The 25,311-nt window shown below is 47.8% G+C and overlaps 2 protein-coding genes across 14 annotated transcripts in view; both read left to right on the top strand.

Annotated features, from left to right (window-relative positions):
• LOC118079504 (serine/arginine repetitive matrix protein 2) overlaps window positions 1-8,842 on the top strand; it is a 129,821-nt gene extending 120,979 nt beyond the window's left edge. For 9 of the 11 annotated variants that reach the window (XM_060278306.1, XM_060278307.1, XM_060278305.1 and 6 more), the window contains one exon: window positions 7,864-8,842. In XM_060278306.1, coding sequence (XP_060134289.1) covers window positions 7,864-8,453 — 590 coding nt within the window. In that variant the 3' untranslated portion in view covers window positions 8,454-8,842. Of the gene's footprint in view, window positions 1-606; window positions 5,534-7,863 lie in introns of those variants that run through there. The other 2 variants (XR_009558104.1, XM_060278309.1) reach the window with 2 other exon arrangements.
• A 13,167-nt stretch (window positions 8,843-22,009) lies between these two features.
• ZNF638 (zinc finger protein 638) overlaps window positions 22,010-25,311 on the top strand; it is a 56,342-nt gene continuing 53,040 nt past the window's right edge. For 2 of the 3 annotated variants that reach the window (XM_035103681.2, XM_035103679.2), the window contains exon 1: window positions 22,012-22,955. In XM_035103681.2, coding sequence (XP_034959572.2) covers window positions 22,864-22,955 — 92 coding nt within the window. In that variant the 5' untranslated portion in view covers window positions 22,012-22,863. Of the gene's footprint in view, window positions 22,956-25,311 lie in introns of all 3 variants that reach the window. The other variant, XM_035103680.2, reaches the window with a different exon arrangement.

Raw genomic sequence — 25,311 nt, 5'->3', positions numbered from 1 at the left:
CTGATGCAGCTGGATCCTTGGGTTTTGGGCTCTATTTCTGGGGCCGGTGGTGTGCTCAGCCTTGGAAGAAGAAGAAGAGAAGAGTTTGGATTTGATTTCCCGCTTTATCACTACCCGAAGGAGTCTCAAAGCGGCTAACATTCTCCTTTCCCTTCCTCCCCCACAACAAACACTCTGTGAGGTGTGTGGGGCTGAGAGACTTCAAAGAGGTGTGACTAGCCCTAGGTCAACCACCAGCTGCATGTGGAGGAGTGGAGAAGCAAACCCGGTTCACCAGATTAAAAGTCTACTGCTCTTAACCACTACACCACACTGGCTCTCATGGGTAGGCAAATCAATTACACATGATTTAACCTACCTTGAAGTTTCCCCCCATTGTAGTCGCAGTGCACATTTGGACCATGGAATTCAAGAACCGACAGGTCTGTTTTTGGTCCAACAACCAGGCTGTGGTGAGCGTTTTGGCAAAGCAGTCTGCGCTCTAGTGGAGTTTCTGCCCTTTTGCGCAACTTCGTGTTGTGCTGCCTCAAGTTTAATATAGTGTTCTCTGCCAGTTTCATCCCTGGAGCAACTAATGATATTGCTGACATTGTATCCCGTTTTCAGATGGAGCGCTTCAGATCCCTGGCTCCGGATGCCCGCCAGCTTCCGGAATATTTCCTCGTTCATCTTTGGAACCTTGGCAGCACCTAGTCTGAAGCTAGGGAGTAGTAGCTTCAGTTTCACCACCTACATTGCGGTCTTATAAGAAGGCCTGGACTGATTTCTTAGCTTTTCACTCACAGCAGTTGGAGATTGAATGTAATTTGATACCATCAACAGATCAGGTGTTGCAGTGTCTGGCACACCTGTGGCAATTGGGTCGAGCTGTTAAGTCCATTAGGATTCAGTCCTCTGCCATTTCCTTCTTTTGCAAATCTTTATATGCTAAGGACACATATTCAAAGTTTGTAGTACGCAAGGCGCTTGAGGGCTAGAGTAAACTTCAGCCCTCCAAAGCACCGGGCAGGAAGCCAGTCACTTTTGACCTTTTATGCCCGATTTGCAGCACTGCGTGTGGGCGAAGTGGTGCTGGAGTTAGCACAGGGACAGGCCTCTAGGAGCTTGTTATTGCAGGATGTCTGAAGGGGAGCTCGTCACCACTATCAGGAATTCCAAGATGGACCAGTTGGGCAGAGGTGCCTTGATGAGGCTGCCTGCCACTGGAGAGCTCAGCCCATGTCCAGGTAAGGATGCCAATAAATATTTATCACTCGGCCCTTCTGGGGATGGCCCCTTCTTGATTCATGAGAATGGGGTCCCATTGGACATGTACAAAGGTTACGTCAGGAAGCGGCATTGAGGTACAGCTATTAATGTTTTGTCTCATTCCTAGGTCCGTCTGCCCTGCATGTCTGGATAGTCAGCCACAGCACTGCCCACTGGGCTGGCCGGTGGGCATCGAAGTCTGGACTTGGATGCTGGCTCAGACTCCCTGACCACGTGAGCGTCTCCCAAGTGTCCAGATGAGGAATGCATTGGGAGGAGCTTCTCCCAACGTTGCGGTTGAAGGTGTCTGCGGAAGGCACTCCTGCAGCAGTGGTGGTGCAGCTGGGTGAGATTGATCTGCCGGAAGCTCCTGGTTTCAGCTTGCGGACCCGCATGCAGAAGGACTTGGAAGAGTTGCCGGCAGCTCTTCCTGGACTCAAAATATTGTGGTTGCAGCAGCTGCTGTGACATGTATGGTGTGGTAGCCACTGCCCAGCTGCCACCCAGAGGGCCAGTAGGCTCGTCCAGACTGCAGTGGCCAAGAAGGATCACCGTCCCACCCAACCATTTAAGCTCGTGATGCTTCCCTGTACAGGCAGGATGGGGTCCATCTGTCTGTTGTTGGGAATGATGTGTGGCTGGCAGAAGTGTCAGCAGGGATAAGGTCTTGATTGAGGACTGAGTGGTTGGTGGCGAATTGTGGGTTCTCGTGTGGCCGAGGGGGGAGCTTGCTGCGTAAACACGTTTTGCAATGCCCCTTCTGATCTGATTAACCCTGCTGTTCCTCAGTGCCCCGTCATGGGGACTGAGAGGGATACATGCTTGGTGCCTAAGCCAAGGTTTCCTCCGTCTGAAATTGTTAATAAAGTTGCGGCCATTTTAAATCCCAAAATACATCGTCGTGTGCAATCCTTGCTCTCGGACTGACTCCTGGAGGGGTGGGGGTCTGCGCCTGGGCACGCAGTGCAGTAGCCTCAGTGCCCTTTCCACTCTTATCTTCTTTCTGGACAGGACCCTCACCACCCTGTGCTCCCACTGGGTTTGAGGTTACTATACATTTAGAGGGGGTTAGAGTAGATGACCCTTTGGTCCCTTCCAACTCTACAGTCCTGTGATTCTATCCAGTCACTCCAGCAGAGAGGTATATCAATCAGGGCTGGTTTGGGTCTCAAGTTTGAAAGGTGAGCAGCAGCAACAGCAGGACCCTCTCACCTTTGTTTGTAGACACTTTGGATTCAGACCCCACCTGCAAGCAGACATTTTGCCTCTGCAGGTACTGCTTGCCTGTGACCATGTCTTCCTCACTACGCAAAGGAATTCCACTCCTTAGGGCAGCCATCCCTAAAGCAGGCGAAGGAATGCCCGTTTCCCCCTCACAATTGGCCTGCTGTAGCCTCCTAGGAGGCTGTGTGATACGGAGTCAGATCATTGGTCCAGGGTGGTCCAACACGTGGTTGGGAAGCCCTTGGCAATGTTGGACTGTCCTACGTTGATCCACCTGAGCTCCGTATTTTCTATATCAATGTTCCTCAAACTTGAATTCCCAGCTGTTGTCGGACTACAACTCCCATAATCCATAGCTAGCAGGACCAGTGATCAGGGATGGTGGGGGTTGTAGTCCAACAACAGCTGGGAATTTGAGAAAAAATGGTCTGCACGGACTGTTGGCTTCAGGCAGGGAGTCTCTCCTAGTCCTATTTGGAGATGCTGGGAACTGAACATGGGCCCTTTTGGTGCTGGACGCTGCATCATACGGAGTCAGACCACTGGTCCATTTAGCATAGTATTGCCTCATTGACTGGCAGAAGCTCTCCAGGGTTTCAGGCATGGAATGCCGTCAGCCCTACGGCCTCAGCCCTGTATACCTGAAGGAGTGACTGCACCCCTGTTGCTCGGCCTGGACACTGAGGTCCAGCTCCGAGGGCCTTCTGGCAGTCTATTCATTGCTGGAAGTGAAGTTACAGGGAAACAGGGAGAGGGCCTTCCCTGTAGTGGTGCCTGCCCTGTGGAACACCTTCCTGTTGCTGCCCTGCCCTGTGGAACAGCTTCCTGTCGCTTGTCAAAGAGATCAGCAAACTTTGAATGTTTTGATGCTGTATTTTTGTTGAAGCTGCACAGAGTGGCTGGTGCAGCCACCCAGACTGACAGTCAATTGGGTGCAGTCAGGTAAGAAGGTGGACACAGTTATGAAACAAACGCTGGCTCCCTCGGCCTGAAAGCGAGATGAGCGCCACAACTCCATAGTCGCCTTTGAGTGGACTTAACTTTCCAGGGGTCCTTTACCTTAGGTGGGTTGGTAGCTGGTTGACTGGACCCAAAGAGTTCCCATTAATGGTTCCTCATCATCCTGGGCAAAAAGTGACAAGTGGGCTACCACAGGGTTCTGTCCTGGCCCATTGTTCAGTGTCTTTATATATGACTTGGATGGTGGAATGCTTAGCTGAAATTCCTAGGGTTGGAGTAGTTGGCTCTTGGGGTGCCTTCCAACTCTACTATTATATGATTCCATCAGTTCTCAATGTTCAGGGGTTGCATGGCGAGCTATAGCTCAGGTGACAACAGATGCGGGCATTTCATTGGGGTCCTTTGGCCTAAGCCTGGCTTCCTACAGTCAAAGCCCACTGAGTGTAAAACACAAGGAGCTGCTCCTGCACAAGTCCCACTGAAATGGGCTACGACTCCGCAGGAGTCTGTTGTGAGATGGAGAAGCCCCTGATATGAGATCCTCCCTGGAGGTCATGTGCAGGGCTTTGTTGCCCGTCCCTTCTCCAAGCTCAGTGCATTCTCCAACCTTTGAATAGCTTTCAAAGAGGACCGGGCAGGAAGAGAGAAGGGTTGCCATATTTTAAAAGGTGAAAATATGGAGAACCTTTTTGGGCAAAGTTCTTGAACTCAGCAATACCGTGTTTCCCCTATTTTAAGACGTAGTCATTTTATAAGACGTAGCAGGATTTTTACACTTTTGCGGAATTAAGCCATACCCCGAAAATAAGCCATACCCCGAGCCAGCAGAACCCAGCATGCTGGCCGCGGCAGGAAAAGGAGGGCTGCTGGGTTGGTGCCCGGAACTGGCTACTGCTGCTGCTGCTGCAGCGCCGCTTAGAATGAGACCGCCGAGCGCCCCAGCAGCGGGACCGACAAAGTGCCCAGCAACACAGCACGGAGCGCCCCAAGCGCCCCAAGCCACAACAGCAGGAGGAGGAGGTTTCAAAGGGCTATAGAGCACCGCTGGGTCCCGGAGACTCAGGGCGTTCCGCGCGCCGCCTCCTCTTTCTGCCGCGGCTCGGCACCTGGAACTGGTTGCTGCTGTTGCTGCTGCTGAAGCGCCGTGCAGCTCTCTATCCGTCCTCGCCCTCAACTGCTAATTTCTCCCTCACACACGGGCGGGGGGGGGGAGAAACAGGAGGAGGCACAAGCACCGCGCGCTCGGCCCTCTTTCGGTGCTCGCGCTCGCCGAGCTGTTGACCTGAAGCACAGAGGAGGCATGCACACGCACGCAAGAAAGGATGGGTGGGGGGAGGAGGAGAGCGGTGTTTGTGACACGCTCGCGAAAGAATGGCTGAGCAGCCGTGCGCACGGAACGGTGTCTCTCCCTCTGTGTGTGTGTGAGAGAGAGAGAAAAGGCGGGGAGCGAGGAAAGGAGACAACTGGGGCGGGGAAGAGGAGGAGGAGGCTTTCCGCAAGGCGGAGGACTGAGAGACGCTACCAAACAGGAAGCGCTGCCACCAAGCCAGGAGCCGCTCCGCGCTTCCCTCGGCAAAAAAGGCGCGACCTGCAGCTGTCACAAAAGCCTCCCCGAGCCCAGCTGACTGGCGGCTGTCAGAGCGCAGACAAGGAAAAGCCTGGCGAACCGCTGACAAGCGGGTTCAAGCCGCTTGTCAATGGACTCAACAAAGGAGGGGGAGGGAGTGGAAGCCTCCGCACACAACAGCACCCCTCCAAAGGCGCCACAAGCCAGCCCTAAAACTGGACACGTGGCCTGAGGCGCGCGAAAATGGCACCCTGCCGCCCAAATACCGGTAGCTGGCGGCGGTTAGAGCGCTCCCGCTCAGAGCGCTAGCCTAGAGCACGGAAAACATGGCAAAAGCTTAAAATTAGCCCGGCCACTAAAGCGCTCTCGCTCCCAGCGCAAGCAAACGGAGCGTTCTGGACTGCTCCCCCTTCAAGCAGCTAAAAAGCCGCTCGACGAAGCCTATGCAACCGAAAAAATTACCCCCCCCAAGCCGCACCCCCCAGCAGGGAACACGCAGTGAAGGTATGGCTCTAGGAGGATGAGGGGGTGGGAGTGGGGGTGGGGAAGGGTTAGGGTGGGACAGGGCGGGGATAAGAAGGGATTAGGAAATCAAGGAAACACAAGGGAAACAACGATCCAGCAAGCCTCCTCCGGCTCCCAGAGGCTCGGGGCGCTCCGCGCGCGCTGCTGGGCGACAACCCGGCAAGCCGCCTCCTTGTGTTGTAAGAAGACTAGACTCAGCAGCAGAATAGAAATAAATGCAAAACTGCTTGCACACACCAAATATTTTCCTTATTTTGTGTATCACTTTGCATCTTACTTAAGACACCCACCGAAAATAAGCCACCCTGTGGTTTTTTTGAGGAAAAAAGTTATAAGACGGTGTCTTAAAAAAGGGGAAACACGGTAACATACATTACAAAAAGTAACCAAAATATACTCATTGTAAAACAAGTGAAGGAGTTTATTTGAAAAGATCCTAGGTGAGATATGGCAGAGGATAAGTATTATGGGATTTTGCGATGGTGGAGGGAAGCAAGGGAGGTCCAGGAGAAAGCTGGTTGGTTTGGATTAAGGGGATGGATCCTTTCACAATCAAGTATTTATTGCAAAATGTCAAGGAAAAGCTGAAGTGCAGCCCTCAGCACCTCCACTTTGGAACTCCCTGCCTAATGATATCAGCCATGTACCTTTGCTGTGCTTTACCCCCAGTCTGCTAATATCATCTTTCCATATAGGCAAGCCTACCTGGATGTTCATAAAGATGGTGCGAGTTTAAATTTGTTTCTGTTTGAGAATTCTCAAAGCCTTAAATTGTTAGTAATTCTTCCTACTGATCATTTTAGATGTTTCCATAAACCACTTTGTGGTTTGTTTATTGGTTCGACAATCAGATGGTGTGTAAATTTTATGAAACAAGCAAATAATGAATAGATTGTGGGGTAGGTATAATTGGGAGGAAGTGTGTCTGACCAAAAAGCAGCAGCAAAGAAAGTTTGTGAGCAGGTTTTAGGTCAGACCCAAAGATTGCCGTGGCCAGACGTGTTTCTGAGCTGAGGGGGACGGAGTCTGAGTTGTGAATGACAACCCTGAATGACAGCCCAGTGTGGCTCTTCTGTTGTGTTCCCATTGTAGTGGCATTGCATATTTGGACCAAGGAATTCAGGGACCGTCGGGTCTGCTTCTGGTCCAATAACCAGGCAGTGGTGAGTGTTTTGGCAAAGCAGTCTTCATGCTCCAGCAGAGTCTTGGCCCTCTTATGCACTTTCGTTCTGCACTGCGTAAGGTTCAATATTGTGTTTTCTGCCCGGTTCATTATGGGAGCTTCCGACGACATTGCTGATGCTCTGTCCTGTTTTCATCTGGAGAGCTTCAGGTCCCTGGCTCCGGATGCACAGCAGCTGCCAGATTTTTTTCTGGATCATCTATGGAACCTTGACAGCATTTAGTTTTACGGGGAGTAGCGGCTTCCGTTTCCCCTTCAACAGTTAAGTCGTATAAGAAGGCCTGGACTGACTTCTTAGCCTTTCGCTCGCAATCCTTGGCTATCAGTAGGAGTTTGTCCTCATCTACTGAGCAAGTGCTGCAGTATTTGGCGCACTTGTTGCAGCTTGGTCGTGCCACTAAGACTATCAGGATTCAGTCCGCTGCAATTTCATTTTTTTAGCAAATCACTATTTTCTAAAGACCCTTGCACTGAGTTTATCGTGCGCAAAGCCTTGGAGGGCTGGAGTAAGCTTCAATCTCCCAGAGCGTTAGGGAGGAAGTCTGTCACATTTGACCTTCTGTGCAGCATTCACAGTAAGTTAAGACTTATCTGCTGGACAAAATACAGGGCTGGACTTTTTTAAGCTGCATATCCATTGCATTTTTCAGAGCACTATGGGTTGGTGAAGTGGTGCTGGAATCTGCCCAGGGTCGAGTTTCCAGAGGTCTATTGCTGCAGGATGTATCGTTATCAGCAGTGGAACTCTTCATTACTCTCAGGAATTCCAAGACTGACCAATTGGGCAGAGGTGCCACGGTTAGGTTGCCTGCCACTGGTAGGGAAGGCCCTTGACTGGTTAAGGATACCAGGAAATATGTGGCTCTTCGTCCCCCTGGGGCTGGCCCATTCTTAGTGCACGAGAATGGGGCCCCGTTAGCTAGGCATCAGTTTACGCAGGTGATGTGTAAAGCTATTTCAGCCTGTGGTTTGTCAGCCACATAATATGCGCCTCATTCTTTTTGCATAGGTGCTGCCACAACAGCATCACATCAGGGCCTGTCGGTTGACAGGATAAAAAATATGGGACGCTGGAAGTCTGACGCTTACAAGGATTATGTCAGGAAGCGTCACCAGCAGTGCGTGTTCTGATGACTGCTTGTTATTCCCTTCTCAGGTCTAGCAGCCGTGCGTATTTGGATTGTCGGCCACAGCATTGTGCACTGGGCCAGTCTGCGGGCTATGGAGTCTGGACTGGGGCGCCATCTTGGCCTTCCCAATTACGTGAGCGTATCCTGGATGTCCAGATGTGGAATGCGATGGGATGAATTTCTCCCAATGGTGAAGGCAAAGGTGTCCTGTGAAGGACCTCCCGCAGCGATGGTGGTGCAACTGGGCGAGAATGATTTGGCGTTGGTACATAGCTTTAGTTTGCGTTTACGCATGCAAAATGACTTGGAAGAGCTGGCAGCTGCTCACCCTGGACTCAAAATATTTTGGTCGGAATTTCTACAGCGACGTGTGTGGCTTGGTAGCCGCTGCCCAACTGCCATCGAAAGGTCCAGGAAGCGCGTGGATCATGCCGTGGGCAAGAAGGTTGTTGCCCTCGGAGGCTCTGTTATCCACCATGCGGGCATTACTTTAAAGGATGCTGGCTTGTACAGGCCAGATGGTGTAAATCTTTCCAATGCTGGAAATGATGTTTGGCTGAGCAACGTGTCAGTGGAGTTGATGGGTTGGTTGCAGATGTGTTGGTTGCAGGTGTGAGTGGTTTGGCGGTAAGCACAGGTGTTCGTGTGGCAGTTAGGCATTGGTTCAAGGTGTGGTCAAGGGGAGGTTGTCACACCTGCCCCTCCCAATGCGCGAATGGGGTATTCTGTTAAAGGAATCCAGGGGCTCGCCTTGCTTTTCTCCAATCCCCTTTCAGGTGTTAGGGCCACGCCAGAGCCCCTGGGAGCATTTGGGGTGAGCTTGAGACTGCCTGGTCCAATGCTCCCCCAGTTTTCCCTTACTGACCTCTGGTGTGGTCCAGTTGTCAATGGCTGCCCTGCCAAGGTGCACGGGCAGTTAGTCGGGAACCAATGCCTAAGCAAACTACTCACATTCTGTAATTGATAAAATTGTGGCCAGAATTAATGCCAGTAAATAATCTTAAACTCAAATTGGTGTCAACTGTGTCTTTATTTGTGAGGTCTTTGGGGGTCTTAACATGCAATTCAAACTGACACTAATGCTCAAAAGTCCCTTGTTCCTGATTACATGGTGCTATCCAAAACCCTTTCTTGGTAAGCTTTTATCAGCCTTTGTTCCTGCCTGTGACAGAAAGTTGGTTGTTTCCTCTGTGATCCTCAGCAGGGCAAATCCAAGCTGGAAATGTCACTTCAAATATGAACTGAGGGTTACTAGGAGAAAGATCAAATAACCTCTTTATAGTCAACAGGTGCAAGCATTTGGACACTTGACAACCATTGTTCTCCTTGAAATGCTGACATTGTGCACCATTGAAGAAAGAGAAGATGCTGTACAATGGAGAAGCTTATATTTTGATGTGTGTCACTTCCAAGGGTAATTACTTGCCAAACTTTCAATTTCTGATAACGATAATCTTTATTGTCATTGTCACCTTGTGGGAACAACGAAATTACTCTGTTACCACATCCACTCAGATAAAGCATTCCACATAATCCAAAATTACTTTGTTGTTGTTTAGTCGTTTAGTCGTGTCCGACTCTTCGTGTCCCCATGGACCAGAGCAAGCCAGGCACTCCTGTCTTCCACTGCCTCCCGCAGTTTGGTCAAACTCATGATCGTAGCTTCAAGAACACTGTCCAACCATCTCGTCCTCTGTTGTCCCCTTCTCCTAGTGCCCTCCATCTTTCCCAACATCAGGGTCTTTTCCAGGAAGTCTTCTCATGAGGTGGCCAAAGTATTGGAGCCTCAGCTTCACGATCTGTCCTTCCAGGGAGCACTCAGGGCTGATTTCCTTCAGAATGGATAGGTTTGATCTTCTTGCAGTCCATGGGGCTCTCAAGAGTCTCCTCCAGCACCATAATTCAAAAGCATCAATTCTTCGGCGATCAGCCTTCTTTATGGTCCAGCTCTCACTTCCATACATCACAACTGGGACAACCATAGCTTTAACTATACGGACCTTTGTAGGCAAGGTGATGTCTCTGCTTTTTAAGATCCTGTCTAGGTTTGTCATTGCTTTTAAGTTATAACCTTTAAAATACTGTGATAGAAAGGTGGTATTTGGAACGCTGTGGTTGAGATCTTTGGTTTTGCTTGCTTCTGCTTGGTAGACATTCCATCTCTTCTTCAAGCTGTGAGATGGAGCACTGAGCTCACCTTGAGGATCCTCCAATTATACCCTGTTAGCGGTAAAGCTATGAAGGCCAGATATACCCATTTTAGCACAGAAATTTGGTCTATTTCTAGCTTTTCTGCAGCTTTAAACAAATACATTCAGATGCCTACCAAGCCATCAGATAATGGTGAGTGCCTCTTCAGCACAACAAGATAACTATTGGTCAGGACATTCATAGTCATTGATTGATTGATTGATTGATTGATTGAATATTATACTTGCACATTATTTTTAAAATACCATTTTATCAGTTTTAAACAACATGGTATTTCAAGTTTGCTGGAGAATGGGTATTTCTTTCTTTCTTTCTTTCTTTCTTTCTTTCTTTCTTTCTTTCTTTCTTTCTTTCTTTCTTTCTTTTATACGGCACCTTCTTCCCTGATGGAACCCAAGGCGGTTTACAGATAAAAACAGGAACTGCTTATAACTCCATTCACAGTCAGTCGATGGCAATAAGAAAAGAGATGACATGCATTATCCATGTCAAATCTGGACATGGGAGAACAGAGTCTACACTTATACAAATCTGTGTGTTAAGGGAGCTAGCCTTTTATTTCCCAGGAACAAGAATATTGCTATTCTCAAGTGAGGTAATTCGATAACAGAGTATGGCTTCAACAAACAGGTGTGGTTTTTCTATTGGTTAAATCTATCTGTCTACAATGGACCCTCGGGTTACATTACCTTCGGGTAACGTACCATATATACTCAAGTATTAGCCGACCCGAATATAAGCCACGCACCTAATTGTACCACAAAAAACTGGGGAAACTTATTGACTCGAGTATAAGCCTAGGGTGGGAAATGCAGCAGCTGCTGGTAAATTTCAAAAAAAAGAAGAAGATACCAAATAGATACTGCACGCTCCAGCCAATGGAGCCGGTTCTAGGCCACTGTCAGCAGCGGCAGGGGAGGACTGGGCAGCCCGAAAGGGCTGATTTGGGCTGTCCAGTCCTCCCCCTCCCCCTTTGCTGCTCGCATAGAGCAGGCATAGGAAGCCATGGTTCAAAGAAGCGCTGCACTTGTTGTTGTTTAGTCGTTTAGTCGTGTCCGACTCTTCGTGACCCCGTGGACCAGAGCACGCCAGGCACTCCTGTCTTCCACTGCCTCCCGCAGTTTGGTCAAACTCATGTTCGTAGCTTCAAGAACACTGTCCAACCATCTCGTCCTCTGTCGTCCCCTTCTCCTAGTGCCCTCCATCTTTCCCAACATCAGGGTCTTTTCCAGGGAGTCTTCTCTTCTCATGAGGTGGCCAAAGTATTGGAGCCTCAGCTTCAGGATCTGTCCTTCCAGTGAGCACTCAGGGCTGATTTCCTTCAGAATGGATAGGTTTGATCTTCTTGCAGTCCATGGGACTCTCAAGAGTCTCCTCCAGCACCATAATTCAAAAGCATCAATTCTTTGGCGATCAGCTTTCTTCATGGTCCAGCTCTCACTTCCATATATCACTACTGGGAAAACCATAGCTTTAACTATATGGACCTTTGTCGGCAAGGTGGTGTCTCTGCTTTTTAAGATGCTGTCTAGGTTTGTCATTGCTTTTCTCCTAAGAAGCAGGTGTCTTTTAATTTCGTGACTGCTGTCACCATCTGCAGTGATCAAGGAGCCCAAGAAAGTAAAATCTCTCACTGCCTCCATTTCTTTCCCTTCTATTTGCCAGGAGGTGATGGGACCAGTGGCCATGATCTTAGTTTTTTTGATGTTGAGATTCAGACAATATTTTGCGCTCTCCTCTTTCACCCTCATTAAAAGGTTCTTTAATTCCTCCTCACTTTCTGCCATCAAGGTTGTGTCATCTGCATATCTGAGCTTGATATTTCTTCCGGCAATCTTAATTCCAGTTTGGGATTCATCTAGTCCAGCCTTTCGCATGATGAATTCTGCATATAAGTTAAATAAGCAGGGAGACAATATACAACCTTGTCGTACTCCTTTCCCAATTTTGAACCAATCAGTTGTTCCATATCCAGTTCTAACTGTAGCTTCTTGTCCCACATAGAGATTTCTCAGGAGACAGATGAGGTGATCAGGCACTCCCATTTCTTTAAGAACTTGCCATAGTTTGCTGTGGTTGACACAGTCAAAGGCTTTTGCATAGTCAATGAAGCAGAAGTAGATTTTTTTCTGGAACTCTCTAGCTTTCTCCATAATCCAGCGCATGTTTGCTATTTGGTCTCTGGTTCCTCTGCCCCTTCGAAATCCAGCTTGCACTTCTGGGAGTTCTCGGTCCACATACTGCCTAAGCCTGCCTTGTAGAATTTTAAGCATAACCTTGCTAGCGTGTGAAATGAGGGCAATTGTGCGGTAGTTGGAGCATTCTTTGGCACTGCCCTTCTTTGGGATTGGGATGTAGACTGATCTTCTCCAATCCTCTGGCCACTGCTGAGTTTTCCAAACTTGCTGGCATATTGGGTGTAGCACCTTAACAGCATCATCTTTTAAAATTTTAAATAGTTCAGCTGGAATATCATCACTTCCACTGGCCTTGTTATTAGCAGTGCTTTCTAAGGCCCATTTGACTTCACTCTCAAAGATGTCTGGCTCAAGGTCAGCAACCACAGTACCTGGGGTGTACGAGACCTCCATATCTTTCTGGTATAATTCCTCTGATAATTCTTGCCACCTCTTCTTGATGTCTTCTGCTTCTGTTAGGTCCTTACCCCCTTCTGTTAGGTCCTTACCCCCTTCATGGATCAATGCCTTGTTGTGGTGAAGGGGCTTGAATAACTCAGAGAAGCTATGAGCAGGTCATAGTGGAGAGTTTTGACTAAACGTGATCCACCTGGAGAAGGAACTGGCAAGCCACTCCAGTATCCCTGCCAAGAAAACTCCATGGACAAAGACAACTGGCCACTTTTTATAGTTATTTCAAATCCCATAAACTTTGGATGCGCAGCACGCACCACAATGGGCCTCTTTGGGCAAGATGACAACCTCGATGGCTTTAAAAGACGACAGGAGGAACGGATGGAGGAGATGGCTCCTCGCCAGGATGGTTGGAGGCAGCAAGGCTTCTGAATGCCGGTTGCTGGAAGCCGCAGGAGGAGAGAGGGCTCTAGCCCCATTTGCTGGTTCCCCCCAAGCATCTGGTTGGCCCCTGTTAGAACAGGATGCTGCACTAAATGGGCCATTGACCTGACCCAGCAGCGTCTCTGACTTCACCCCCAGAGGCTCACTCCATTGTCTCTTGAGACAGAAGGATGCCAATAATTATGAATGAAGATCAGGGGGGACAAATCCTGATGTGGAAGGTGGGAAGGGGACCGAGGAAGAGTGTGAGCCCTGAGGATTCATAGTGTTCCTTCATCTAAGATGAGCCTGACGTTATCACGCCTGCCTATCTCCATATTCAGCAGCGTCTGAGCTAAGCCTCTTAACCTTGGCATTTAGCAGGCAGCGAGAAAACAACTGAGTGGATCTAACCTTGGCACAGTTTGTATTTTAGGAACATTTAATGTTGCCGTTCACAAAGCCTCCTTTTCTCCATTTAAAAATACATGCATACATGCCTGAAGCTATAAAAGGAGCAGCTTAGGCTACAAATAAACCAATGAGTAAAATGAGTCTTAAAAAAAATTAAAACAATCCGTTTGGAATTGGCCTCTCAGAGGTCTGGCATGCCAAGTGGGCTTTTCATTCTGCTGTGCTTGAGCATTCTGAAGGAGAACATGGGCTCCCTTGGCATCTGCTCTCCAGGTCCCCAAACCACCTGCTGCTTACAAATTCCCTGACTTTGCTGCAAGGTGTCTTGCATGGAAACAGAGGTGGGGTGAGGGGCTTTAACTAAGCGCCCATCCCTGTCGAGGAGCATGACAAAGGCATGGTTGCCTCCCAGCTGCTATGGCACTCCTGTATTTTGGAAATAGGCAAGTGACCTGTTTGGGATGCGGTCACACTCCCTCTGAAGGAGCAGGCTTGCTGGTACACCTTTGTCACTAGGATTGTACACAAATCCAGTGAGTTTTCAAGAGTTCTGCATTCTGATTCCTGGAGCCAAGAAAGCAAAAGGGAGTCGCAAAAGGAAAAGGGACCTCATTGGGAATAAGCCAAGGCTGACTCCCTTCAGCACCAGGCTGGCAAAACTAAGAAGTGCTAGAAAGTGCTGTCGTGCCAACTTCTCTGAATCACACTGGGGAGAAAAGGTGAGCTGCGCAGGCGGGGCAAAGCCGGCTTAACATATCCACGATGCAAACGCTCTCTGAGACTCTATTTAATTTCTATCCAATTCAAGTTTTGCACAGCCAACACTTTGACCCTAAGGAAGCACCCAGCAATTTGGGATGCATAATATTCAAAAGGTTGAACGTTACAAACTAGGACAGCGCCTTAACAGATTTTAACTTTTGTAATCTGTTGTGGCAGATGCGCTTTATAACGCTAAAAACAGGGCGCTGATTACTCAAACGTTTGCAGGTATAATTTCATTAGAAAACAGAAAAAGGATACAGCTGCTATTAGCCCCTCTGAAGCAAACAGGCAGGGCAGATCACGTTATGTAAAATAAACAATCAGATGCATTTTGATCATGTATGATCTTCCTCAGTGGCCTTTTGGGATCTGTGTTGGGGGCAAGGACCAAACAGGTATCTAGAAAGGAGAATTCCCTGGATGCCAAGATCCAAGTTTGGGGTAAGTGCTCTTGGTCAGTTTGCATTTCTTGGTACAGAACGTATTGATCTGATGTGTAGAGATCTGTCCTATTCTAAGCTTCTCTGTGTGAAAGAAACAAGCAGAAGGTTCCTGATGTTTGGGTTATTGCTTCAGAGAAGCTGAGTACAGCTGGCTTAAACTGGGCCTGTTATCTCTTTTTGTCAAGGTAATGCTGGCTATAATAATAGGCCAGAAGGAGCGTGGGTTTCACTCTTCTTTCTGTCTTTCCTTCTGGTGTGATGTTCTTTATATAGTGTTACGGTTTTAGTCTTATAATAAGTTATTGTAAGTTTAAGTTAAGTTTGCTGCAGCTGGATGTTTTATGGACAGTGCCAATCTTGAATGTATGGGATTTATGACCATTATGCTCATTTGTCTTCAGTAGCAGTAAAGCTCTGCTGGATGAAATATTAATTGCCTCTGGTGTATTTTTTGGGAATCCTGCAACATGTTTAAATTTTTACTCTGCTAACTATACATTGGAGTTCTGCTCTGGGTCAATAATGAGTAGAATTCATGACACTCTTTGGTAAGAGAACCCCAGCAGCAATTTAAAATCACAAAACACACAGCAAAATAAAGCATGGAAATATAGGCTGCTGGACCTTTTAAATATGGCTTTGTGAGTTCCACAACTTCCCACCTCCCTTAGCATGTTTGTTGAGTTAGAAATGGTTTACTTCCAAGCTCTTTCAAACTCTCCGAAGATCAGATTCATGTGCTTTCCCATACAGCATTCAGAAAACACAAGGCAGTAAAACTTGGCTTAGTGATGAAAGTTCCTAAATTATTGGTATAGGAACACAAGAATGACTTGTAGTAGCCATGTGGTCTGAGCTTCAATAACCAGCTCAAAATCTCTTTACATGTTGAGCTTGGATTACCTAATCCCTCCTGAGCATAGCTGCCAAGTCTCCCATTTCCCCTGGGAAATCCCCGTTTTTCCAGCTGTTCCTAGCTGAAAAAACGGATTTTTTTGTTTTTTCCTGGTTTATTCTGGCGCGGTGGCCATTTTGGAACTGGGCGGAGCATGCTCAGAAGCGACTTTTGATGCTGCTCTGCCCAGTTCCAAAATGGCTGCAGTGCGTCTTCTGGCGCGGCGGCCATTTTGGAACTGGGCAAAGCAGCATCAAAAGTCACTTCTGAGCATGCTCCGCCCAGTTCTAAAATGGCGGCAGCACTACTTCCGGTCTGCTATTTCCGGCCCAGTCCCTTATTTCTCTGACAGCAACTTGGCAGGTATGCTCCTGAGGTGAGCTAAGCCCGGCAGGATAGGTGAGTCTCTGGCATTAACCCCTTTTTGCATTAATTAGACTTAAGCATGTTGGTTAGATGAGGCTGATTCTCCAAGAATGTGACTGTTCCCAAAGCTCCTATAGAAAGCAATAGCCTGCCTTTCACCGTTGTTACTGATAACCTGCCTTTCACCATGGTTACTGAAAGCTCTTTTAAAGCTGCACCATCTAAAAACAACATATTTCTTAAAAGTCTTGTGCAAATAGATGCACATATAATAATTGGCTGATCAATTGAAACCCCTTTGTTTAATAGATGGAGTCTTCTTTGCACAGCTGGCCTTTGACCCCTCATTTAGATGTTTATTGTGGGTGTGTTTATTTCCATATAGGAATCGTGTCACCTTGACCATGCGGGGAACATCTTTTTCTTGTCATGTTAAGAAAAGAATGCTCCCCCCCCCCCACAATATCTTGGGTGAGGGCGGATGGAGTCTGCCTTTCATCTGTGGGTGAAAAAACAGGAGGAGGCTGTTGCAGGGGATTTGCACGAGGCTCGGTGGGCAGGTGGGCTTTGCTTATTTTCATGCCTTTAGAAGAGAAACCTTTGCAAACCTAGATTCAGGTAGGTTGCCATGTTGGTCTGACGCAGTAGAAATCTATATATATAAAAATGTAGGCATTGCTCACGCGGATGTAACAGCCTTTCTCCGTAACCACTGAACTGTAATGTAGCAAATTTGGCCACAACCTTCCATGTCCATCAGTGAGGGATCTGGCATAATTCCCCCCCCCCAAAGCAAACCTTTCATACCTAAAATAATGATTAAACACAAAAAGTGGCGCCCAAGTTAGACGTCACCAGCAGAAGCTCTGAAGACTCCAGCAGCATCGAATAGAAAGGCAGATCGCCCACTGCTGCCTCGAAAGCCGCGCCACCAGATGACATCACAAAATTCCACAGCAACCAACTGAAAACAGGCCTTTTGCAGCAACAAGGCCCAACCAACTGAAAACAGGCCTTTTTCAGCAACAAGGCCCAACATTGCCAAGTGGAGGTAGGAGCCTGCCTGGGGGGATGGGGGGGGCGAATAGGGGGCAGGGATAGGTAATAGGTCAGAACGGGGGGGGGGAGACACAGGGATGAAACCTGCCCTCTCCACAGTATCTCGCCTTGGCTTTGCAGACTAGGCTGAGTGGATTTAGGGGCCTGCTGGGGGGGTGGGGGGCCAAATAGGCCGCAGCATAGAATCAACTGAATATGGGCCTTTTACAGGGCCGTGCCTTTGGGTAGAATAAATGTTATTTCACATAACACACGTGGGTAGGGGAGTCAGGGTTGGGATGGCAAAATTTTACAGAACGCGCATTGGGGGAATGATTGTGTGCAAAATGAATGGGTCACAGGGATAACCGGGGGGGGGGGGGTTGGATTGGATGGAGGAGAGGAGGGAAATCACATGGGTAAGTGGGGGGGTTAGGGGGAGGAGAGGGAAAATAAGGGATAAGCTCGGGGGGGAGATGGGGCATAATAGGTCATGGATAAGGACAGAGTTGGGGGATTCACAGGGATGAGGGTGGGGGATGAGGGAGGAATCACAGGGATAAGCTGGGGGTGAGGGGAGGAGTGGGGGAATCGCAGGGATACGTCATGGATCGGCACATGGTAGGGGAAATCGCACAAATAACCCACAGCAACTCGTGGCAGGGCCAGCTAGTCTATATATATATACAGTGATACCTCGACATCCGAACGACTCGACTTCCGAAGTTGACAAACCCGGAAGTCTTTTCGCCGTGCACGCGTTCTGCGCAGAAGCGGTGCACGCAGTTGGCACATGCGCAGAAGTGCAAAATCGCGCTTCGTACATGCGCAAAATGGGTGCTTTGACAATCGAAGACTTCGACTTATGAAGAGCACCGCAGAGCAGATCGCCTTCGTAAGTCGAGGTACCACTGTATATAAATGTAGGCATTGCGTGCGCAGATGTAACAGCCTTTATCCGTAACTGCTGAACCGTAATGTAACAAATTTGGCCACAATGTTCCATGTCCATCAGGGAGGGATCTGGCATTAAAAAATTATCAAAAAACTACACCTTTCACACCTAAAATAATGATTAAATACAAAAAGTGGCGCCCAAATTAGACGTCACCACCAGAAGTTCTGAAAACTGCAGAAGCATCCAATAGAAAGGCTGATCACACCCTGCCGCCTCCAAAACTGCGCTGCCAGATGACATCACAAAATTCCACAGCAACCAACTGAAAACAGGCCCAGCTTTTTCAATAGGCCGCAGCATTGCCAAGCAGGAAAAACTGAGTAGGTTGCATCATTCAGTAGGCCACAGGCAAAAACAAACAGAATAGGGCCTTTCACAACGGGAGGGGGGTTGGGCACAGGGATGAGGCACAACAAAGGGAGGAGGGAAACACATAGCCATGGGGGGGGGGGAGAACCCGGAGTCAGCCAAAGCAGTGGGGGGTGGGGACATTTTCAGGAACAGGCGTGGGGGGGAGTCTTATTTTTGAAACTTACAGTAGGGGAGTCAGGGTTGGGACAGGGCAGGTGAGGGGACTCTGAAGGAAGACTGAAGGTCAATTTAACAGAAAAGGGTCCATTTAACACAGAAACCCACAGCAACACGTGGCTGGGCCAGCTAGTATAAAATAAAAATAGAATTGTCCAGTAGCAGCTTAGAGACCAACTACGGTATGTTTGTTCTTGGTATGAGATACCCTGACAAGTATCTGAAGAAGTGTGCATGCATACGAAAGCTCACACCAAGAACAAACTTAGTTTTTTATATATTTTTACATATTCCTTTTTACATATTTCCTTTGAGCCATAGGAAACATTCTGTTGTTGTGCCCATAGCCTAGGTCTAAGGTGCCATTGAGCTCCTAGCTTCCATATCTCAGTTTCTAACACTGGATTTGCAGGAGACAGAGCTCTGTTACAATGTATGTTAGGGTCCAAGTAAGTCACTTTTGTTGGTAGGTCCATCAGTGAGCCTTGGGTGAATAAGCAATAAAACATCCACACATCTCCTCAAAGTACGAGGCAGCTGCCTGCTCTTTTGGATCTGGTCCTCATCACGACAAAACTGATTGACCAAGTCGAAATACCAAGAAACTTGGGAAGAAGTGATCATGTCCTCCTGGGTTTCATGATATAGAAGGAAGGGAAAGCAGAGTATAGTCGGACTATAAGAAGACAACTTTCAAAAAGCTTAAGGAGTTACTGAGTGAGAGCCCATGGTCAGAAATACTTAAGAGAAGGGAGTCCAAGATGGATGGGAATTTCTGAAAGGTGAAATATTGAAGGTACAAAGACAGACAATTCCAACCAGAAAGAAAAGTGGGAGGCATCTAAAGAAACTGGTGTGGCTACATAAGGAGCTTACAGGTGAGCTGAGATTTAAGAAGGGCATGTATAAGAAATGGAAGAAAGGAGAAATCACGAAGGATTAGGGTACACATTAGCCAACAGTTGTAGGGAGAAAGTAAAGGTCCCCCATCGTCTTGCAGAGAATGTGGTAAAATGTGGGTTGGATGAGTAGTTCGAAAGCATGCCAGTGCAAGTAGATGGTACTGCTGTGGCAGGAAGCTAAATGGCATTTCCGTGCGCTTGGGATTAGTCCTGCTGACCAAATGACCCAGAAAACTGGACAAACGCCGGCTCCCTCGGCCTGAAAGCAAGATGAGCGCCATAGTCGCCTTTGAGTGGACTTAATTGTCCAAGGGTTCTTTTATCTTTTTTTAACTTTACCTTCAGGTGGGTTGGTAGCTGGCTGGCTGGCTGGCTGACTGACTGAACCCAAATAGTGCCCATTAATGGTTCCTCCTCATCCTGAAAAAAAGTGACAAGTGGGGTGCCACAGGGTTCTGCCCTGGGCCATTGTTCAGCATCTTTATATATGACTTGGATGATGGAATGAAGGGGTTGCTCATCGAATTGGCAGGTGACACAAAACTTGGAGGGGTAGCTAATTCAGCAGAAGGCAGAATTGGGATTCAAGATTACCTTAACAGGTTGGAGAACTAACAAAATTAGTTTCGATACGGACAACTGTCAGGTTCTGCACTTAGGCAGGAATAACCAACTTTACAAATATAAGACAGGAAATACAGTGTTTCCCCTATTTTAAGACGTACTGTAGTCATAAAATAAGTCGTAGCAGGATTTTAAAGCATTTGCACAATATAAGCCATACCTCGAAAATATGACATACCCCGAGCCAGTGGGACCCAGCATGTCGGCTGCAGGAGGAGGAGGAGGAGGCCTGCCAGGTCGGTGCCCGGAACCGGCTACTGCTGTTGTGCTGTGCTGCGTGGAGTGAGACTGCCAAGCGCCCCAGCCAGCGGGACCCAGCACACTGTCTGTGGCAGGAGGAGGAGGCCTGCCGGGTCAGTGCCCAGCAGCGCTGCCCCCCCCCCCGAGCCAGCGGGACCCAGCAGCAGCAATGCCGGCCGCGGCAGGAGGAGGCAGGCGCCTGGAACCATACGGTACTTAATGAAAAAATAAGACACCCCCCGATATAAGATAGTGTCTTGTTTTAGGGAAAACACGGTACTTGGATTGCCAGTAATACATGTGAAAAGGATCTAGGGGCCTTACATAAGTCAACAGTGTGCTGCAGCAGCAAAAACAGCTAATGCTATTCTAGGCTGCATCAAGAGAAGTCTAGTGTCCAGATACAGGGAAGTAATAGTCCTCTGTTCTGCCTTTTTCAGACCATACCTGGAGTACTGTGTCCTGTTCTGGGCACCCCAGTTTAAGAAACATGATTGATAATCAGGACAATGTTCAGAGAAGGGTGATCAAGATGATCAAAGGTCTAGAAGCCTAAGGCTTATGAGGAATGGTTGAAGGAGCTGGGTATTTTTTGCTTGGAAAAGAGGAGACTGGGAGGAGATAGTATACCCTTCTCCAAATACCTAAAGGGCTGCCACATGGAAGATGTAGCAAGCTTGTTTTCTTCCTCTCTGGAGGGTAGGACCTGAACCAGTGGCTTCAAGTTAGAAGAAAGATTCTGAGTCAACATCAGGAAGAACTTTCTGATAGTGCGAGCTGCTCAACAGTGGAACGGTCTGCTTCGGGAGGTTGTGGACTCTCCTTCCTTGGAGGTTTTTAATCAGAGGTTGGATGGCCATCTGTCATGGATGCTTAGCTGAAATTCCTGCGTTGCAGTGTTGGACTAGTTGGCTCTTGGGGTCTCTTCCAACTCTACTATTATATGACCTGTCACTTCCCCTTCTCGTGACCTGATCTCGCATCACTGAGTTTCTGTGTAGCAGCCTTATCAGCTCTCCTTGCCCTTGGAGAAATAGGCTGGACGCTTTCCAGTGAAGGGGAGTCAGTTTTCTTTGTTCCTGTTCTGCTATTCCTACCGGTAGCTGTTCTCCACCCAGCTCTGCCCAGCTGTTGTGTTCTGAACTACAGTGGAACCTCGGTTTATGAACACCTCGGTTTATGAATTTTCGGTTTATGAACACCGTGGACCCATCTGGAACGGATTAATTCATTTTCCATTACTTTCAATGGGAAAGTTCGCTTCGGTTTATGAACGCTTCAGTTTATGAACAGACTTCCGGAACCAATTACACCCATGCTTCAGTTTATGAACGCTTCAGTTTAAGTACTCTGCGGACCCGTCTGGAACGGATTAATCCACTTTCCATTACTTTCAATGGGAAAGTTCGCTTCAGTTTATGAACGCTTCAGTTTAAGTACTCTGGAACGGATTAATCCACTTTCCATTACTTTCAATGGAAAAGTTCGCTTCAGTTTATGAACGCTTCAGTTTATGAACAGACTTCCGGAACCAATTGTGTTCATAAACCGAGGTACCACTGTATGTCCCTCTGCAAACCAAGTACCGTAAGTCTCTAAATCTATACTGCTCCACTGTTCCTGGGCTGCTTCAGGATCCTGGTCAGGAACAGGAAGTGTGGGAGGTTCCCACCATTCCTCCTCAGAGCTGTAATCCTCAGACTGGTCTCTTACAATATCCTTCTTAAATTGTACCCACAGTTGGACACATATTCCAGGTGTGAGCTAACCAAGGCAGAATAGAGCAGGACTATTCCTTCCCTTGATCTGGACACTAGACTTCTGTTGATGCAGCCTAGAAGAGCATCGTTGATGAATTTGTTTTAGCTTGCCATTGTTTGTTGCCTGGAACTGCAGTAAAGGTTGCTCATGCCCTACATAGAGTTCGCATTTAGGTCAGACAAGCAGGCTGAAGTCCTGACCTTGCCTCTTGGATGTGACTGATCCCGACGCTAAGAAAACAAACCTGACCCTGTGTGTGGCAGCGATCCTCCCCCAAGATTCTTGGCCTCAAGTCCAGCCAGCTGGACTTGAGTGACAGCCAGCTCTGCCTTTGGACAGCGCATTCCAGGGACAGCTAATGAGACCCTCTTGGCACAGGCAGATGGCGGAGTACAGCGTGTCCCTTGCCCAGAGGTGGCTGAGCTGTCGTTTTCCCTTCCTGCCATGTGGAGAACGTGAGACGCTTCTCTCCGGTGGACAGTCCCAGCCAGTGGCATAAAGAGGAGAAGGGTGGGAGACCGTGAGAGGCAGGCAAGGTCCAAGGGTGACCCGGACCTCTAAGAAGTTGGGGAAGAAGGACCTGGTGTTCCCTGCGCCCTTGTGAAAGGGCAGTCTCCTGTGTCCTCTCCGTCTTCCAGCATCTTGGAAGGAGGACCTGTTCTCCGCACAAGCCACCCTTTGGCCAGGGAGTTTCTCTCCCCCGTTGATAGAGGAGCAGAGGCCAACGTTGACCGAAGGATCGGCTTGGATTGGATACCCTTGAGCCAAATATCTCATGCTTAGCCTGCACCCTTTGGCACTTCTCCCAAGAAGCCCTGGGCGGGGGAGGTTTCTGCCTGGGTTCCTGCCGACCTCTCTCATGGGAAGATGCAAGCCGGGAAGAAAGCAGCAAGCACCAAAGGGAACAGGGTGCTGTCTGGTGAAGCGGCTGCTCAGCACCCTCTAGATCCACTGAGACGGTAAGTCCATGCTGGACCAAGACGGCCTTGTCTTGAGTCACAGTTAGTAGCCCAGAGATAAGCTTTTTGCCCACCCATTGTCAGACTTTGGAAAGGATTTCGAGGGCCATCTCGCTCAAGCTCATAATACCGTGACCGTAATGCCTGGATGCTGGTCCAACATTTATTGGTTCCAAGGACAGAGATCCTCCCTGTTTCTGGGACACTTTGATCCCTTGTTAATTCATGCTTTTGTGAAAGGACTGGTTGGTTCTCTTACCTGGGTAAGCAAGGGCTTTCAAGTTGACAGACCTCCAGAGGATGTGCTCTGTAAAGAAGAATGGAAGGATCTAGTGATGGTAAAGCACAAAGAGCAATGGCTTTCCGCTGTGCAAGAAAAGAAATAAAGTTGGAAGGAAGGAATAATTTTCAACCACCAGGAGGTAGATTTAAATATGAAGGAAGAAGTGAAGTGAAGTCTTTCTAGGTTAAATACAAATAAAAAATCCTTCCAGTAGCACCTTAGAGAACAACTACCGGAACGTTTGTCATTGGTATCAGCTTTCGTGTGCATGCACACTTCTTCAGATACACTGAAACAGAAGTCACCAGACCCTTATGTATAGTCAGAGGGTGGGTGGGGTGATGGGAATGGGTGATGGGCTGATAGGAGTGGTAAACCTGTTGATGACTGTGACTGTTAATGACTGCAATTAGTCTTGCAGGAAAAAGCAAGGGCCGAGGTGCTAAAGAAAGCTTGATCATGTATAATGAGATAAGAATCCAATGTCTCTGTTCATACCAGGTCTCTCCGTGGTTTTAAGCTTGGTAATGAGTTGCAATTCAGCAACTTCTCTTTCCAGTCTGTTTCTGAAATTTTTCTGTAATAAAACAGCTGCTTTGAGATCTTGTATAGAATGTCCTGGGAGATTGAAGTGCTCTCCTACTGGTTTCTCTGTCTTGCGATTCCTGATGTCAGATTTATGTCCATTTATCCTTTGGCGTAGGGTTTGGCCTGTTTGTCCAATATAGAGAGCTGAAGGGCACTGTTGGCATTTGATGGCATACACAATGTTAGAAGATGAGCAATTAAATAGTCCTGAGATGGTATGTTTGATGTTGTTGTGGCCAGTGATTGTGTTGTCCGGGTGTATGTGGCAGCAAAGTTGGCATCTGGGTTTATTGCAGGCTTTGATACCAGTGTCCATGTTAAGTCTGGTGGTTTTATTATTGTGGGTGAGGAGTTGTTTAAGATTGAGTGGCTGTCTGTAGGCAATGAAAGGTCTTCCTCCCAGAGCTTGAGAAAGAGAACTATCATTGTCTAGGAGAGGTTGTAGATCTCTGATGATGCGCTGTACTGTTTTAACTTGGGAGCTGTATGTGATTACTAGTGGTTTTCTGTTATTTTCTCTTTTGGGTCTGTCTATACGGACCTTTGTTGGCAAGGTGATGTCTCTGTTTTTTAAGATGCTGTCTAGGTTTGTCATTGCTTTTCTCCGAAGAAGCAGGCGTCTTTTAATTTCGTGACTGCTTTCACCATCTGCAGTGATCATGGAACCCAAGAAAGGGAAATCTCTCACTGCCTCCATTTCTTTCCCTTCTATTTGCCAGGAGGTGATGGGACCAGTGGCCATGATCTTAGTTTTTTTGATGTAATGAGCTTCAGACCATATTTTGCACTGTCCTCTTTTACCCTCATTAAAAGGTTATTTAATTCCTCCTCACTTTCTGCCATCAAGGTTGTGTCATCTGCATATCTGAGGTTGTTGATATTTCTTCTGGCAATCTTAATTCTGGCTTGGGATTCAACTAGTCCAGCCTTTTGCATGATGAATTCTGCATATAAGTTAAATAAGCAGGGAGACAATATACAGCCTTGTCATACTCCTTTCCCAATTTTGAACCAATCAGTTATTCCATATCCAGTTCTAACTTTAGCTTCTTGTCCCACATAGAGATTTCTCAGGAGACAGATGAGGTGATCTTGCACTCCCATTTCTTTAAGAACTTGCCATAGTTTGCTGTGGTCGACACAGTCAAAGGCTTTTACATAGTCAATGAAGCAGAAGTAGATGTTTTTCTGGAACTCTTTAGCTTTCTCCATAATCCAGCGCATGTTTGAAATTTGATCTCTGGTTCCTCTCCCCCTTCAAAATCCAGCTTGCACTTCTGGGAGTTCTCGGTCCACATACTGCTTAAGCCTGCCTTGTAGAATTTTAAGCATAACCTTGCTAGCGTGTGAAATGAGCGCAATTGTGTGGTAATTGGAGCATTCTTTGGCACTGCCCTTCTTTGGGATTGGGATGTAGACTGATCTTCCCCAATCCTCTGGCCACTGCTGAGTTTTCCAAACTTGATGGCATATTGAGTGTAGCAC

The sequence above is a fragment of the Zootoca vivipara genome, chromosome 9, assembly GCF_963506605.1.
Source record: "Zootoca vivipara chromosome 9, rZooViv1.1, whole genome shotgun sequence".
In the NCBI taxonomy this organism is placed as follows: domain Eukaryota; kingdom Metazoa; phylum Chordata; class Lepidosauria; order Squamata; family Lacertidae; genus Zootoca; species Zootoca vivipara.
Note: the sequence above shows the minus strand (reverse complement) of the source record. Positions and strands in the feature narration are given on the sequence as shown.